Here is a 19,232-nt window from a genome sequence, read left to right as displayed (position 1 = left end):
AATTCTTAGAGTTTTTTTTATCCCAAAAATCAGCACACTCTTCTGAAAAGGCATATTTCCTTTTAACGGCTCAGGGAATACCCAACCTCTTAACATTCTCTAGACATCAAACCCCCCATCAAAACACTCTCTTCCTTCTTTCTCCTAGACATTCAAACATTTGGTGTTGAATTGTTCTTTTAGTTCCTAAATTTTCATAGTGGCTCTATCTGGTTTAACCCCTTAGTGCTATTTGACGTGTATATCAGTCATGGAGCAGTGTTACTTACTGCTCCATGACAAGTATACACGTCATGGCTAGAAACTGTTACCATGTTTTACTACATGGTGGCAGAGCTGTGATGATAGCAGTCACAGACCGCTGATTATCACAGCTAGCCGGCCTGGGACCTGTGAGAGCGATCGCTATGATTGGTCCGTGAAGTCTCATAGACCACATCAGCACTAGTAAATCATACACCAATGAGCTATAAGGCATGGGTCACACTTGCGTTGTGGCTTTCCAGTTTTGAGATCCGGCAGTGGGGACAAAGCTGATCAGGATGCATTCCGATCCATTTTTTGACCTGACATTAAACCGCTGCAAGATGTGGTTTTGTGTATGGTCTGCGAAATGGAACAAACCGGATCTGCCACGAAAATCAATGAATCAATGTTACTGATAAAAACGGATCCAGCGCCCATTGACTTAGAAATGATTTTGATACTGATCTGGACTGGACTGTTTTTTTTTAAGTTTAGATTTAGTACAACTGGATCCGTCCGAATCCATTTAATTCCAGTTTTGAGATCCTCTGCCGAATCTCAAAACCGGAAAGCCACAACGCAAGTGCAAACCAATCCTTATGGCTCATTGGTGTATGATTTATACACACAAGCCTGTCTTATTTCTGGGTTGTAGAAAACCTCAGTAATCTCATTTGCCAGGTATAATAAAGGAAACTTAAGATATCAAAATGGCTGAAACAAAAAACTTTCTAATCTTGATTCTAAAATTCCAAAAGGCTTGGACTTGAGAGAATTACCGTATAATTTTTTGTGATTCATTTAGGGAAAATTGAGACAGGGGGAGATATTTCCAGGCAATCAGGGAACTTGCAATTTGGTTCAAATTTAACTAGAGTCAAATTGAATCATGTGACTGATCTGGCACTGAATGGAATTTTAAGAAATTTTCTCATCTCTATTTTGTCTCTGATACAAACACACTATTACCTGTGTTTTGTTGGCAGTTATCTATCTAATAGAGCAGATGTTAATGACCCTACCCAACTTTCAGTGAATTTACCAAAGATATATTGAAGCATAGCCTTAAAACTAAGCTACTGGAACATTCAGCAAGTATATGAGATATGCAGGTTTCATTCAAACCCATCAAAGAAAAATACAAGGCTGTATGACAGTTTTCTGGATTACTTTACACCTTAAAGAGGACCTTTCACTAGTTTAAAAACTAAAAACTAACTATATCAGTGGGCAGAGGCGCGCCCAGGGGTCCCCTGCACTTACTAGTATGTCTGGGCGCCGCTCCGTTCGCCGGGTATAGGCTCCGGTGTCTGCAGCTCCCTCTGTTGTACTGGGCAGAGTTTTTGTATTAGGGTTGTCCCTTGCTGCAGCGCTGGCCAATCGTAGCGCACAGCTCATAGCCTGGGAGTCCCAAGCTATGAGCTGTGCGCTACGATTGGCCAGCGCTGCAGCAAGGGACAACCCTAATACAAAAACTCTGCCCAGTACAACAGAGGGAGCTGCAGACACCGGAGCCTATACCCGGCGAACGGAGCGGCGCCCAGACATACTAGTAAGTGCAGGGGACCCCTGGGCGCGCCTCTGCCCACTGATATAGTTAGTTTTTAAACTAGTGAAAGGTCCTCTTTAAAGGGGTTCTGCACTTTGTTTAAACTGATGATCTATCCTATGGATAGATCATCAGCATCTGATCGGCGGGGGTCCGACACTCGGGACCCCCGCTGATCAACTGTTTGAGAAGGATAGATCATCAGTTTAAACAAAGTGCAGAACCCCTTTGTTTTTTGGAAACTTGACATGTGTCACTTTATGTGGTGATAACTTCAGAATGCTTTTACTTTTCCAAGCAATTCTGAGATTGTTTTCACGTGACACATTGTACTTCATGATAAATTTTAGTCACTATAACTCACTTTTATTACAAAATCCAAAATTTACCTAAAATTTCGAAAAATTATCAATTTTTTTTTTTTTTATGTCTCTCCAATTAAGGCAGATGGTTATACATCATAAAAAGTTATTACTTTACATTTACAAAATGATGCAAATCTGAAAGTGGACATATGGGAAATGTAATTTTATTTTTTAGGATCTTATAAGGCTTAGAAATGTTACATTTTTAGGAAGATTTCTGAAACCCACTTTAAGGACCACTTCAATTTTAAAGTCACTTTGTGCGGCTTACATAGTGGAAGCCACCCATAAATGACCCCATTGTAGAAACAACACCCCTCAGGTTATTCAAAACAGATTTTTACAAACTTTGTTAACCCTTTAGGTGTTCCACAAGAATTAAAGGAAAAAAAGAGACATTTTTAAATTTCACTTTTTTGGCAGTTTTTCCATTTTAATTAATTTTTTCGTGTAACACACCAAATAACCTTTGGTGTGTTACACGAAAAAAATAATTAAAATGGAAAAACTGCCAAAAAAGTGAAATTTAAAAATGTCGTCTCTTTTTTCCTTTAATTCTTGTGGAACAGCCAAATAAAACTCAATATTTATCACCCAGATTCTGCAGTTTACAGAAACACCCCCCCCATGTGGTCGTAAACCAGCCCACTGGCACACGGCAGGGCGCACAAGCAAAGGAGCGCCATATGGATTTTGGAGGGCAGATTTCACTGGGATAATTTTAAGTTGCCATATGAACTTTAAAGACCCCCTGATGCACCCCTAGAGTAGAAACTCCAAAAAAGTTACCCCATTTTGGAAATGATAGGAAAAGGGTCACTTTTCTTGGTACTATTTTGTGGTATATATGACTTTTGATTGCGGTATAATTACGCTTTTTGTGAAGCAATGTAATCAAAAAATGGCTGTTCTGGCAGAGTTTTCATTTTTTACAGTGTTCACCCGACAGGTTAGATCATGTGTTATTTTTATAGAGCAGGTTGTTATGGACACGACAATACGAAATATGTCTTTTGTGTCAGTTTTACATAATAAAAGCATTTTGGAAAGAAAAACAATCATGTTTTAGGTCTCCATTTTCTGAAAGCCATAACGGTTTGATTGGTACTATTTTGGGGTACATACTTTTTGATCATTTGGTATTACACTTTTTGTTAATTTTTTTGACGGTGTTGACCAGACGGGTCATGTGATATTTTTATAGAGCAGGTTGTTACGCATGCGGCGATACCTAATAGGTCTGTTTTTTATTTATTTTTTCAATTTTTTTTTTTTTACTAATTTCACTTTTTTTATTTTTGTCCCACTATGGGACTTTAACATTACAGAGTCTGATCCCTGTTTCAATGCAGCACAATACATCTGTATTGTACTGCATTGACTATCAGTGTATTACATAGTTTGCCTATGAGACCCAGACTGTGGGCTGGGCCTCATAGGCCTCCGTAGCTGCTGGGCCCCCAAGGCCTATGAATAGCTTGGGGCTGCCATGGCAATCATTGGGTCCCCGCCAGCGCGGGGACCCGATGTATTAGGAGAGGGAGCACAAGCCTCCCATATGCCGCGGTCAGTGCTGACCGCTGCATATGAGGGGTTAATCCACCGGCATCAACGTAATCACCGATGCTGGTGGATGCAGCAGGAACCCGGCTATCATTAACAGCCGGATCTTTGCTGATCGAGACACTGCACATGAGGAGGGGGGGGGGGGGGGGGGGTAGGAGTAAGGACCGCAGGACGAGAATGCTCGTCCTGGGGCACAAAGTACCAGCAATTTAGGAAGAGCATTCTCATCCGGGGGTCCTTAAGGGGTTTAGTCTCAAATGTTTGTGCACGTGGCATTTTACTGCAACAGTTTATAACTTCTCATGACAGTTTTAAAGAAAAAAAAAAAAGTTGTCTGGGTTTAGTGCGAGGGTTGTGGCCTCTTGCAGCCCAACAGAGATTTACTACAATTTAGGGCAGAACCTCACATAAATTAGAGCAAATCAACACCAGCTTATAGCTGGCGTATATTAGTTCTGGTGCATGTAAGATATGCTAAATTTCTTAAGAGCCACGCAAATCATTATAACTTTGGTGTATTTTACACCAGTGCACTTCTTATAAAAAGGGTTTTCCGAGATTTTAATACTGAAGACTTATCCTCTGGATAGGTCATCAGGATCTGATCACTAGGGATCCGACCCCCCGCCGATTAGCTGAGAAGGCACTGGTGGTCCTGTGAGTGTGGTGGACTTCTCTGTGCTTACCGAACACAGTGCCGTACATTGTATAGCAGCTGTGCTTGGTACTGCGCTGAGCACCAATCACTTCTATGGGGCTTAGCTGCCCCTAGGCCACGTGACGCATGAACAGGTCAAAACTGGCCTACGAAAAGCTGCGAGAAGGCTTTGGCACTCACAGGAGCCCCACGGTGCCTTCTCAAACAGCTGATCGGACCTCCACCCATCAGATATTGATGACCTATCTAGAGGATAGGTCATCAGGTATAAAGTCTCAAAAAAAAACTTTAACCCTCAACAGTCACATTAAAATTAGAAAAACTCTCCAGGATAGGTCACTTCTTTACTTGGAATTTATGCCTGAAGTAAATAGTTGGCACACAGCTCAGGGGATACAAGTGCAGTTTTAATCCTTAAGTGACATAACTAATTTTAGACTCTACATGTTAACTCTTCATATCTCGGGCTAGGTAGCAGCTAGAAATATGGGCCTGTTCTTATTTAAAAGCTGACAATCTAAGCTTTAAAACCAGACAATCTTGCTTTAAAGCTTAGACTGTAGGCCTGCAAAAAGGACCAGGCCCATGCACTCTTGTCCATGGGCTGTCTGGTATTGAAGCTCCCCTTATTCATATCTAAGAAGACCTACAGTCTTGTGAAGCAGAAACAGTCTTCAAGCACATTTACCTGAATGCTTATCTTCAGCCCCTCCTGGTGGTGTAGATTTAAGCCATTTTCTATGCCAAAAAACAGCAAGTAACATGATACATGAGCAAGCCTGTCGGCCCGCTCCCTTCCCTGTCACAGCCCCTTTCATGCCAACTTAGAAAAGTGGGGTGAGCAGGGAAAAGTCACCAGTTTTGCTGCACATAAGCCATGTGAAGCCTTACAACACCTTTCCACCACTTTTGGTGTGAAATGTCCCCCAATGTTTTAGAAATGACACCAACATGTTTACGAAAATGGTAATACTACAGAAAAGTTTACATGAAAACATAACCATCAGAGTATACTCTGGGGCTCTCACAATGAAAGGGCCACACAGCACCCAGCAGCCCAGGCCTTCTCAGGATCGGTGGGGGTCCCAAAAGTCACACTCCTGACACTATACTGTCAATTTAAAAGACTGGAAACTGCTTTAATAAATTCAGTCAATATAGTACAAAAAATTCAGTAAGAGGAGCAAATGGTATTTACGGATCTGTCATGATAAAGACAACATGTGTACATTTCTTATAAGAAAATATAAAAAAATAACAGCAAGTTAAAAAAACTACCTTTATTTTTTATTTCTTCAGTTACATACTTTTTTTAAACAGGGATGTATTTTATTATTTTAACATTCAGGCAATGTTGACTTCATTAGTATAGACAGGGAAAAAGCATATAAATGCAAAACATTGTTGGCTTAACCTGAACATACCTGCATTACCTATTATTGACCAGTTTTGTGCTGCCAAAGAGAAATTCCTCTTTTTTCGGCAGTAAATGGAGCACTTAAATATTGCTAAAAAGCAAAATGTCTACACACTGGTCATTGCAGCAAATAAAGGGTTTTGTATTTAAATATCTGAAGTCCACAATTGGATTAATATACACATTTCCTTGTTATGTGTGATGCGCTCAGATCATATAAACACTGTACAGGCCAAAAAAAGCTTCTTCTCTCCACACAAAAGAAAGATCTACTAAGAAACATAAGAAACAGATGAATCATAAGAAACACAAGTTGCTGCATGTATTTACAATATGGTGCAACAAAATTTGGTCAAATACTGTAGAGACAGAAGTGATTTCACATTAGAATGGCCACAACTCTCATCTTTCATAACGAAAAAAAAAATATATATGTATTTATATATATATATATTTATATATCATTCTTGAGATTAAGACAACACAAACAAGGCAGACTGAGAATTGCAGTATGGATATTGTAGTTGACGGAGGGTTGAATTCATGTATTTGACCAATGTAAAAAAAAAAAAAAAGAAAAAAAAAAAAAAAGAGAAAATTACAGCGACAGTGAAAATAAACAACCATCAGATCAGTAATTTTCTGCGTTTTATGTGAGCGCATAAACCATCAAAAGTAAGCACTGCACTCTTGGTTGTTAACCAAAATAAATTACAAAATTACAATTAAAATCCCTGTAAATGCAATAATGAACTCAAAGATGTGCATTTATTTATCTGCAATACACATTGCTTAATGTTACCACAAACCAAGACTTAAAAAATAAATAAATTAGCCATAGGGCGTGCATGGAAAGACAAGAAAAAATACAGGTTCCATCTAGGTGACTTTTGGATTTTTCTTTTTTTTTTATTTGTTTAATTTTTTTTTACATAAATTAACCAGAGTTGGTCAAAATATTTGTTCTAGCCACTTCCCTTCAAAAAATCTCACGAAAAAGTCGGCCTATTTTACCAGCTTAACAAAAAAGAAACATCATGGCTTCAGCACTCAGAAGCGACAAAGTTCTGCGTCAGAACAGTACTGCTGGACTTTGTAACAATTTTGAGATTATTATGACACCCATAAGAGTATTTAAAAAATAAAAAAAAAACGCCATTTCCCCATTATGCAGACACTTCTTCCATAAACAGAAAAAAAATGGAGACTGAAGTGTCCAGCTAATGCTTTCCGCATGCTCTATGACAACTGCAAAATTGGGTCAAGGTGAGAACAATTCTGAAAGCACCAACTAACTTGTCGGCATATGGCAGGCAGTGAAGCATCCATCAGGGTAGCTGCTTCGTGCCAGAGTAAAATGGTTTTCACTCCAACCACATGACGGATCCAGAGATTTCTATTAACGGAGTAATAAGCTCTCCTTCATCAAGCAGTAACAAAGTGCTCTCCAGCTACGACTATGTATAATTCAGTAATTCTTAACCCCCTCTCCTCCATGTAGTGTTAAGTTTCTTACATCAGTTCAATAGTTTCTCGACAAAGAACATATCAGTTTGCTAGACATTACCAAGAAGCACACCCTTTACCCAACATGTAGGACTGCTGTCTTTGGTGGCTTCTACTTCTCTCTATCACTGCAAGAGGTACAACATGAAACCAATTTATATTTTCCTTAGAAGTCTGTATCCGACTGCTTTGAGCGCGGCTCTTATCCCCAGTCCCGTCCAGACAGGTTCGTCCTCGGTACCTCTGGCCATTGGCTGTACCAGTCACATGACTGAGAGAAAGGTAATGCCGATCAGCGATTCATGCAGTACCATTTCAGTAATACTGTAAATCTTTGCCAATATCAAACTGCAAATCTTCAAGGGTAAGACTTTTAGTGTGTTATGTTAAAGCTTTAGCAAACAATCCTTATCCACTATTTGCATGTAAAACGGCCTCTTGCTGAGTTATCCAACTATTAACAGTTCCCAGGGGTGGTGTGACTACATTTGGCTGAAGGCAGGTATTCACATCTGTACCACTTCATTGGTCCATTGAAATAATGCTAACATGACAAAACTTTAAAGCTTCTAAAAGGTCAGACATAAGAAAATGTAAGACAATCAAACAGAAGCATGGGAACATGATATTTTATAAAGGGGAAAGACGGATGATGAAGAAGAAGAAGAAGAAGAAGAAAACAACATGTGGTCGTTGTGGAGATGACTTCTGTAATCACAGGACAGCAGATGAACAAGTGAGTAATTCCCCATGGTCTGCCCTTCTCCAGAGTCATTTGTGACGTTGAATCGTTTTCCTTTTCCTCCTCTTGAAAAAGCAACAGCACCTAAAAAACATTAAAAGGCAATTAATATACAAAACAGGCGGACAGTACTGAGTCATGGGTTACGATGCTGGATTCATATCAACTGGACTTGCCATGCACCACAAAGACGTAGTTCAACGAATACAACTAGGGTGAATGCAGACCCATGTACTCCAGACACACACCTCAGGTGGCTACAATACAAAAACAAACCTGACACTTCATTCAGTCCCTTGTCATTTTGGCACGGAGGTTCTTGGTATACATCCTGTGGTTGCTGCAGAAGTCACCATGCTGTCCTACACTAGGAGGCGACCTGAAGGGGTAGTCGTGAAGTGGAAAGTGGGCAATCTGTCCCTAAGGTTCCAGACTATCAGTTTTATTTTCTGCAAATTTTTGCATTTTTTTTAACCAATTGTGGCAATTTTCTTTTTAAAGAAACTGCCATCATGAGACGCTCCGATGCTCATATCGCAGGAACCGGAGGGGTGAAAATGTGGGTATGTCTGGGTTCAGCTCTGAACCTGGACAACCACTTTAAAATGATTATATCATAGCAGTACCAGGCAGAGCCTTATTTTATAGCGCAGTTATGGTTGCCAGCATTTTTCGTCAGCAAGAATAGCAAAGTTTTTGGTGTTCTTCTTTCCATCAGAAATACTGGAAGCCCAAGAAAACCTGACGTGCCCCATTAAAAGTCAACTGGGTCCCATCAGGATTTGTTGAGGTCATGACACTAGTGGAAGCAGAGCCTTACCAATATACAACTTTTACACATTTAGAGTAAATCCACAGGTGAAACTCAGCAGTGGCTTTCTCGAAACTGGCCACCACAAAAAATGTATTTTGGGGCGGCATTGCTGCAGGAATCACAATGGGTCTTTTGGTGCTTTCAACCCTTTGACATGCTACGGAGTGAAAACCAGCAGCACCAGTCAGATAACACTGCGGGTCTTTTCTGCAGAATGTGGACAAGCTTTCAGAAATCTCACCCGCTTTGCTGGTACTGTAAATACTGTGCCCCAGCATGCACGCCTTGCAATGTTTGGATAAATGAGAAGGTCATGGATCCTGTTATTACATGCATTAAAGACATTTTCTATGACAGCACTGTATTCATATCTCTAGCAGTTTATTATACACCCTGTGATTGCTGTTGCTTGCTTGCATCGCCCACCACATTTTGAAGAAAGCTATTCAATGTAACACAATAAGACACCAATGTGAGGACGACAGTGGTAGCGAGTGCTGAAGTGACCATCCTTAGCAGGTCTCTCAACTTGAGGAGGAAAATTTAAATCTCTATTGTATAGATGTAGCATGCAATCCACGTCTGAGAATTCAGTGGCTATGGATTTCAGCATTATTCTACAGGAAAACAATTCAGCTGTCGAAGAGCAACAGATGCTAGAAGCGTTGTGTAACAGACGCACGCACAACCTGCCTCAGCCCGGCTCTTCTGACCTAAATATGGCAGCTGAAAGGCCAGGCTGAATCGAGGTCAATAGAAAGGCAGTGCTCACAATGATCACAGTATTACTCGATTCCTTTCCAACATATTCAAAATGGAAGCATTAAAACGGCTTTCATTAAGGTTGCCTGGGGAGCACAGATCATTACTATATCGCTTACAAAAAAGAAAGTTGAGAGCATTGCTTTTGAATAGAAAAAGTGGGAGCAAGAACAGGAGGCAAAGCCAAAGCCGTTTTGATCTGCTACACAAGATAATTACAGCGTAAAAATGCTGCTTTAGAAAATACTGGGCACTTCTAGACTGCACACAAATCTGCCCGCCCCCAGCGCCTCAGAGTACGGATTTATACTTGGTTACTTAGTCTAGATTACAATCTTTAGCGAGCGTTAAATATATATATATAAAAAATAAATAGCATATATAATAGTAAGGATCCTCCTTGCAACTAGCACCCAAAAATTCTGTGAAGAAATGGTCTCTTGCGCTACATGCACACAACCGTTTTGTTTTTTGCGGTCAGCAAACTGCGGATCCGCAAAAAACGGAAGCCGCCCATGTGCCTTCCGCAATTTGCGGAACCGAACCGGCGGCCCATTGTAGACATGCCTATTCTTGTCCGAAAAACTGACAAAGAATTGGACATGCTATATTTTTTTTTGCGGGGCCACGGAACAGAGCAACGGATGAGGACAGCACACGGAGTGCTGTCCGCATCTTTTGCTGCCCCATTGAAGTGGATGGGTCCGCACCCGAGCCGCAAAAATGACGACTCGGATGCGGACCAAAACAACGGCCGTGTGCAAGAGGCCTTAGGAGTGTTTTTTTTTTTTTTTCACGGACCCGTAGTCTTCAATGGGAGTGCTTGGTCTGCATTGGTCTCAGTAGTGCAAGCTCCCGTGACTTTTTTTTCCACTGGCCCATAGTCGGTAGAAAACCACTGATGTGTGAACAAACACATTAAAATCAAATGTGCTGTACAAGGAGCAAGTGCACCAGTCATCTCCACCAGGGGACATCAGGTGTTGAAATTACAGAGGTGAAACAGCACAAGCGCCATGTTCTGCAATGGGATAAGTCAATAATTGAAAAACGAGAAGGCTCACTAATGATTCGGGATAACTAGAAGGTAAGGGACTTGCTCAGATCAGTGCTAGATATCTACTAATCCATTTTCACTGTTCTGCTCTGATGCAGGAGCAGAACAACGAAAATGACGGACTTGACGGATAAGAAACTAAATTGGGTATAATGAGCCCTTTTACAGAATAAAAAAGCACAGCATGGCGAGATATTTTGCCTGGAGTTTTCAGCTACAAGAACCTCCTTCGCTAAGACCCTCATTCTGTCGGCCATTCGTACATAATATTTAGAGACTAGCAGACTGGTTACAAAACCAGATTAGAGAAGATGTCCTGGACAGGAAAAAGTAATCCTGTTATATCTAGGTTTTCCTGAACATCAGACATTGGAGAAATGTCTGCGTCAGCATCTATACATATGGCCAACCATTGGTGAACTGGATAGGAAGAAATATCCTTATAAGACTGTGCTAAAAAAAATTAAGAAAAAGGCATGCACTACCAAAAAAACCTAGACATAAAAGCTCTACTTTATATAACAATTATATAAAAATAAAGGCAAGCCAAAAATTGTACATGTAGAATTAGGAACGTGGTCATTTTGAACTACAAAATAACTTGGGTGGCAGATCAAAGAAGCAAGAGATGAGGTTGCAATAGAAGAGCATTCATTAGGCTTCGTTCACATCACAGTTCAGCCTTTCCGTTCTCCTGCCCAGTTTAGGGGCAGGAAAGCGGAAAGGACGGATTCGGCACATAACTGAGCCGAACAGAGTCCACGGGCCCCATAGACTATAATGGGATCCGTTAGGTTTCTGCTCAGAAGATGATGTTGGAGCGGAGACAAAAGTCCTGCGCGCACAACTTTTGTCTCCGCTCCAACATCATCTTCTGAGCAGAAACCTAAGTTGTGCGCGCAGGACTTTAGTCTCTGCTTCAAAAATCTTCTTCTGAGCAGAAACCTAACGGACCCCATTATAGTCTATGGGGCCCGTGGGTTCCGTTCGGCTCAGTTATGTGCCGAATCCGTCCTTTCCTTTTTCCTGCCCCTAAACAGGACAGGAGAACGGAAAGGCTGAATGGGGATGTGAACGAAGCCTAATGTGTAGCAGGCAATTGTGCACAAGAGTCTACTCCACTGACACAAACACAAACGGCGGCAGGCAAAACAGCTCCCGACACATGGAACAGAACGGTATAAATATTAAAATGAGATGTTAAGGCAGTAATGGTGTAAGTCTAGGAATGCGTCGCAATGGATTTGTGACAACAGTGTTATTTTAATGGAGCCTGTTCTGCCCGCCTCTGCATATGGACAACTCACCACATGTTCAACACTTTCTGGCAGCTAGGCACGGGGAGAACACAAGGGAAAAAGGAAAAAAATCAGACATGGAGCCACATAGCACCTCAACAAGTACAACAACTGTCTGCTTGTTATCATATGTTCTATGTAACAGATACTTACTCCGTTTACACAGTTTAAAGGGGTTGGCCACTTTCTGGTTCGTGTTGACCAATGTGTTTGTGAGATAATTATATGGCAGTTTCTAATATAGCCTTTGCGGAAATTCAGCACAGTTTTCTAGATTCAATAAAGTATAATCCCTTGTATACAGAGTCTTTTGTGCTGTCCATAAGATGGCCGCTGATGGAGGGTGATGTGACCAGGCAAATCACCTCCATTCAAGCACACTTCACTGAACTCCCAACAGTACAAGTGCAGATGGCAGGTGCAGTGTATTAGAATGGAGGAGACCTCACATGACCCTCCATCAGCAGCCATGGACAGCACAAAAGACATTATAAACAAGGGGGCATACCTTAGGAAATCTAGAAAATGGTGCAGAATTTCAGCAAAGGATATATGGGTAAGTGCCATATAACCATAGCTGCATACTTGTTAAGGTTGGAAGAAGACAAAAGTCCATCAAGTCCAACCTGTAATCCTAATATATTATTAACCCAGAGGAAGAAAAAAAAAACCTTATGGAGGGGAAAAAAATAAAAATCCTTTCCAACGCCAGATGTCGCCCTGGATCACCATCCATCTACCTTTTAAGGGAAAGGGTGTGTAGAACAGGATTTCTAAACCTTTTCATAAGCATCTCACAAACACACTGGTCAATAATAAGCAGAAAGTAGCCTAGCCCTTTAATGATTTGCCCTAAGCACTCAGACTAAGATCTTGGCCTCCTTGGAGCCATTTCACACATACTTGATCTTGGGAACATTGTAAATCAGAGAAAATGTTAATCGGTGAGTAAGTGACTATACCTAACCATACGTTAACAAATGTGATATGCCACAGAGGGACCTCGACCAGCTTTTACTATACACAAGCAAGGACATTCTGCCTAGAAATACGCAAGCTCATGCTACAAAGATCATTTGTCAAGTGACGAGCCTCTTCAGATCGGATGTCACTTGACAAACTCGCAACCATTTGTCATACCAAATACAGAGAAGGTTCACAAGAGAAAGCACCTTCCAGGATGTCATCGTACAGTCTACTATGCTATTCCATACTGGATTTCATGCAGTATACGCACACATCGGCCAGACGGAGGCCGAAAGGACAATCTTTTGGCTTCCATCTGGCAAATAAACCCTATGGACACGTTTTGCACGTACATCAGGAGCCTTCCTGGCATACACGCTAAACGGACATCATAAAGAAGTGGACACGGCCTTCAAAAGAAACGCAGATTGAGGAGACTGACTAACATCAACGACACTGTCTAAAAACAAAAATTAATTTTGCCGTAAGTAAAAATAATACATTTAGATTGCAGTAACAGTTGCGAATCTATAGTTACACAGATGGGAAAACCCCCTCAAACCTTCTTAACCACCTCAGCCCCCAGTGCTTAAACACCCTGAAAGACCAGGCCACTTTTTACACTTCTGACCTACACTACTTTCACCGTTTATTGCTCGGTCATGCAACTTACCACCCAAATGAATTTTACCTCCTTTTTTTCTCACTAATAGAGCTTTCATTTGGTGGTATTTCATTGCTGCTGACATTTTTACTTTTTTTGTTATTAATCGAAATTTAACGATTTTTTTTGCAAAAAAATGACATTTTTCACTTTCAGTTGTAAAATTTTGCAAAAAAAAACGAGATCCATATAGAAATTTTGCTCTAAATTTATAGTTCTACATGTCTTTGATAAAAAAAAAATGTTTGGGTAAAAAAAAAATGGTTTGGGTAAAAGTTATAGCGTTTACAAACTATGGTACAAAAATGTGAATTTCCGCTTTTTGAAGCAGCTCTGACTTTCTGAGCACCTGTCATGTTTCCTGAGGTTCTACAATGCCCAGACAGTACAAACACCCCACAAATGACCCCATTTCGGAAAGTACACACCCTAAGGTATTCGCTGATGGGCATAGTGAGTTCATAGAACTTTTTATTTTTTGTCACAAGTTAGTGGAAAATGATGATTTTTTTTTTTTTTTTTTTTTTTCTTACAAAGTCTCATATTCCACTAACTTGTGACAAAAAATAAAAACTTCCATGAACTCACTATGCCCATCACGAAATACCTTGGGGTCTCTTCTTTCCAAAATGGGGTCACTTGTGGGGTAGTTATACTGCCCTGGCATTCTAGGGGCCCAAATGTGTGGTAAGGAGTTTGAAATCAAATTCTGTAAAAACTGACCAGTGAAATCCGAAAGGTGCTCTTTGGAATGTGGGCCCCTTTGCCCACCTAGGCTGCAAAAAAGTGTCACACATCTGGTATCTCCGTATTCAGTAGAAGTTGGGGAATGTGTTTTGGGGTGTCTTTTTACATATACCCATGCTGGGTGAGATAAATATCTTGGTCAAATGCCAACTTTGTATAAAAAAATGGGAAAAGTTGTCTTTTGCCAAGATATTTCTCTCACCCAGCATGGGTATATGTAAAATGACACCCCAAAACACATTCCCCACCTTCTCCTGAGTACGGAGATACCAGATGTGTGACACTTTTTTGCAGCCTAGGTGGGCAAAGGGGCCCATATTCCAAAGAGCACCTTTCGGATTTCACTCGTCATTTTTTACAGAATTTGATTTCAAACTCCTTACCACACATTTGGGCCCCTAAAATACCAGGGCATTATACCTACCCCACAAGTGACCCCATTTTGGAAAGAATAGACCCCAAGGTATTCGCTGATGGGCATAGTGAGTTCATGGAAGTTTTTATTTTTTGTCACAAGTTAGTGGAATATGAGACTTTGTATGAAAAAAAAAAAAAAAAAAAAATCATCATTTTCCACTAACTTGTGACAAAAAATAAAAAATTCTAGGAACTCGCCATGCCCCTCACGGAATACCTTGGGGTGTCTTCTTTCCAAAATGGGGTCACTTGTGGGGTAGTTATACTGCCCTGGCATTTTCCAGGGGCCCTAATGTGTGGTAAGTAGGTAAATGACCAGTGAAATCCTAAAGGTGCTCTTTGGAATATGGGCCCCTTTGCCCACCTAGGCTGCAAAAAAGTGTCACACATCTGGTATCTCCGTACTCGGGAGAAGTTGGGGAATGTGTTTTGGGGTGTCTTTTTACATATACCCATGCTGGGTGAGAGAAATATCTTGGCAAAAGACAACTTTTCCCATTTTTTTATACAAAGTTGGCATTTGACCAAGATATTTATCTCACCCAGCATGGGTATATGTAAAATGACACCCCAAAACACATTGCCCAACTTCTCCTGAGTACGGCGATACCAGATGTGTGACACTTTTTTGCAGCCTAGATGCGCAAAGGGGCCCAAATTCCTTTTAGGAGGGCATTTTTAGACATTTGGATACCAGACTTCTTCTCACGCTTTGGGGCCCCTAGAATGCCAGGGCAGTATAAATACCCCACATGTGACCCCATTTTGGAAAGAAGACACCCCAAGGTATTCAATGAGGGGCATGGCGAGTTCATAGAAATTTTTTTTTTTTTGGCACAAGTTAGCGGAAATTGATATTTTTTATTTTTTTCTCACAAAGTCTCCCGTTCCGCTAACTTGGGACAAAAATTTCAATCTTTCATGGACTCAATATGCCCCTCACGGAATACCTGGGGGTGTCTTCTTTCCGAAATGGGGTCACATGTGGGGTATTTATACTGCCCTGGCATTCTAGGGGCCCTAAAGCGTGAGAAGAAGTCTGGAATATAAATGTCTAAAAAATTTTACGCATTTGGATTCCGTGAGGGGTATGGGGAGTTCATGTGAGATTTAATTTTTTGTCACAAGTTAGTGGAATATGAGACTTTGTAAGAAAAAAAAATAATAATTCCGCTAACTTGGGCCAAAAAAATGTCTGAATGGAGCTTTACAGGGGGGTGATCAGGGAGTCTATATGGGGTGATAACCACAGTCATTTATCACGCCCGTGTAAGGCTTCATTCAGACGTCCGGATGCGTTTTGCGGATCCGATCCATCTATCAGTGGATCCGTAAAAATCATGCGGACGTCTGAATGGAGCTTTACAGGGGGGTGATCAATGACAGGGGGGTAATCAATGACAGGGGGGTGATCAGGGAGTCTATATGGGGTGATCACCACAGTCATTGATCATGCCCCTGTAAGGCTTCATTCAGACGTCCGGATGCGTTTTGCGGATCCGATCCATCTATCAGTGGATCCGTAAAAATCATGCGGACGTCTGAATGGAGCTTTACAGGGGGGTAATCAATGACAGGGGGGTGATCAGGGAGTCTATATGGGGTGATAACCACAGTCATTGATCATGCCCCTGTAAGGCTTCATTCAGACGTCCGGATGCGTTTTGCGGATCCGATCCATCTATCAGTGGATCCGTAAAAATCATGCGGACGTCTGAATGGAGCTTTACAGGGGGGTGATCAATGACAGGGGGGTAATCAATGACAGGGGGGTGATCAGGGAGTCTATATGGGGTGATCACCACAGTCATTGATCATGCCCCTGTAAGGCTTCATTCAGACGTCCGGATGCGTTTTGCGGATCCGATCCATCTATCAGTGGATCCGTAAAAATCATGCGGACATCTGAATGGAGCTTTACAGGGGGGTGATCAGGGAGTCTATATGGGGTGATCACCACAGTCATTGATCATGCCCCTGTAAGGCTTCATTCAGACGTCCGGATGCGTTTTGCGGATCCGATCCATCTATCAGTGGATCCGTAAAAATCATGCGGACGTCTGAATGGAGCTTTACAGGGGGGTAATCAATGACAGGGGGGTGATCAATGACAGGGGGGTGATCAGGGAGTCTATATGGGGTGATAACCACAGTCATTGATCATGCCCCTGTAAGGCTTCATTCAGACGTCCGGATGCGTTTTGCGGATCCGATCCATCTATCAGTGGATCCGTAAAAATCATGCGGACATCTGAATGGAGCTTTACAGGGGGGTAATCAATGACAGGGGGGTAATCAATGACAGGGGGGTGATCAGGGAGTCTATATGGGGTGATCAGGGGTGATTAGGGGTGATCAGGGGCTAATAAGGGGTTAATAAGTGACGGGGGGGGGGTGTAGTGTAGTGTAGTGGTGCTTGGTGGGACTTTACTGAGCTACCTGTGTCCTCTGGTGGTCGATCCAAACAAATGGGACCACCAGAGGACCAGGTAGCAGGTATATTAGACGCTGTTATCAAAACAGCGACTAATATACCTGTTAGGGGTTAAAAAAAACACATCTCCAGCCTGCCAGCGAACGATCGCCGCTGGCAGGCTGGAGATCAACTCTCTTACCTTCCGTTCCTGTGAGCGCGCGCGTCTGTGTGCGCGCGTTCACAGGAAATCTCGCGTCTCGCGAGAGGACGCGCCGGCGCGTCCAGGAGGAATGAATCAACCGCCTCCAGGACGCGTCTGTGCGTACAGCGGTCCGGAGGTGGTTAAAGGGAACCGGTCACCATGAAAATGTAACATAAGCTAAAACGCATCCTCTGGCAGTCCGTGCTCCTAAGGTCCCTTTCACACGAGCGAGTTTTCCGCGCGGGTGTAATGCGTGACGTGAACGCATAGCACCCGCACTGAATCCTGACCCAATCACTTCAATGGGTCTGTGTACATGAGCGTTGTGTGAAAAACGCAGCATGTTCTATATTCTGCGGTTTTCACGCAGCCCTGGCTCCATAGAAGTGAATAGGGCTACGTGAAAAACGCATTGCATCTGCAAGCAAGTGCGGGTGCGATGCGTTTTTCACTGATGGTTGCTAAGAGATATTGTTTGTAAACATTCCGTTTTTTATCACGCGTGTGAAAAACGCATCAAAACGCATTGCACCCGCGCGGAAAAGACTGAAAAACTAAACGCAATCGCAGACAAAACTGACTGAACTTGCTTGCAAAACAGTGCGAGTTTCACTGAACGCACCCTGAACGCATCCGGCCCCAATCCGCAACGCCCGTGTGAAACCAGCCTAAGAACAGCAGCTTGGAGCAGTGGTCGATTTCTGGTTTCATTTGATAAATTTGTTAGGAAAAGTGGTGAGGGAGCGTAAAAAACTCAACTTACGACTATTTTTCAAAAGTTGCATTTCAAAAGTCGCAAACACACAGTTTGCAACTTTTTAACACCGCTTATCTGGCACAAACTAAATTCTAAATCTGCGCTAAGCTTATGACTGTCCAACTCCAAGTCAGAAAGCTGTCCAGAATTCTGAAAGTTGGTTTTTGTGTAGCATTCAGGGACAGTGCAGAGATATAATGTGTGATGGTCTTTTTTTCAGTGCCAACCCCTAACTGCATGGTAGGTAATAGCATATAGATAGGAAATGCTATCACTGAAGGCCTGACTGCTGGGATCACTGCAATCCTCAGAATGAAGGAGCAGCAGCGTTGGTTCAGCACTGCTGCAACTTCACAAATTCTATCTGCAGAGCTCAAAGCTATCCATTGTCTAGGGAACTACAACAGCACAGCGGGTAGCTGCTAATGCCTCTGTACAAAGAACAAGCTGCGAGGACTATGGTTGTCCAGCATAGTATGGGCATGGCCAAATGTTCTGATGCAACCAATGACTCGCTTTAGTGGTGATCTGGCCACAAGCAGCACATCATCATTGAAGCCAGTAATTGGCTGCAGTGGAGAATATGACCATACTCCAGCTGCACCGAATGTTAACACTGTGGGGACCAGTACGTGGACACAGCAGAGGTGGCACAGAGGACCAGGTAAGTATGAATGTTCATTTTAGAGAGGCAGACTGTGTGCACTTGCTAAAAACTTATTATGCCATATTAAATGGTTGCATTAGAAAGTACAACTTGTCTCGCAAAAAAAAAAAAAAAAAAAAGCCCTCATATGGATATGTGAACGGACAAATAAAAAAAGTTATGGCTCTGGGAAGGCAGGGAAGAAAAATGAAAACGCAAAAACCTCCGGTATCCTAAGGGTTAATGTCATGGCATATCCTAGTAATAAGCCTTGGCCTTCTCAAACAGCTTTCTTTAGGCCAGTGACGTCACGTTCATCGGTCACATGGCCGAGGAGCAGCTCAGCCCCATTCAAGCGGATGGAGCAGAGTTGCAATACCAAGCACAGCCACTATGCAATGGATAGCGCTGTTCTTGGTGAGCAGGGAGAAGGCGGC

The 19,232-nt window shown here is 42.1% G+C and overlaps 1 protein-coding gene across 5 annotated transcripts in view; it reads right to left on the bottom strand.

Moving 5' to 3' along the window:
• Positions 1 to 5,649: 5,649 nt before the first annotated feature.
• The window catches only part of CSNK1G3 (casein kinase 1 gamma 3), a 146,280-nt gene continuing 132,697 nt past the window's right edge, over positions 5,650 to 19,232 (bottom strand). For 3 of the 5 annotated variants that reach the window (XM_040415957.1, XM_040415956.1, XM_040415959.1), the window contains 2 exons: positions 11,990 to 12,013; positions 5,650 to 8,133 (listed from right to left, as the gene is read on the bottom strand). In XM_040415957.1, coding sequence (XP_040271891.1) covers positions 8,079 to 8,133; positions 11,990 to 12,013 — 79 coding nt within the window. In that variant the 3' untranslated portion in view covers positions 5,650 to 8,078. The remainder of the gene's footprint in view (positions 8,134 to 11,989; positions 12,014 to 19,232) is intronic. The other 2 variants (XM_040415958.1, XM_040415960.1) reach the window with 1 other exon arrangement.

The sequence above is a fragment of the Bufo bufo genome, chromosome 2, assembly GCF_905171765.1.
Source record: "Bufo bufo chromosome 2, aBufBuf1.1, whole genome shotgun sequence".
NCBI classification, from domain to species: Eukaryota; Metazoa; Chordata; class Amphibia; order Anura; family Bufonidae; genus Bufo; species Bufo bufo.
The sequence above is the reverse complement of the archived record's forward strand: the minus strand, read 5'-3'. Positions and strand labels throughout refer to the sequence as shown.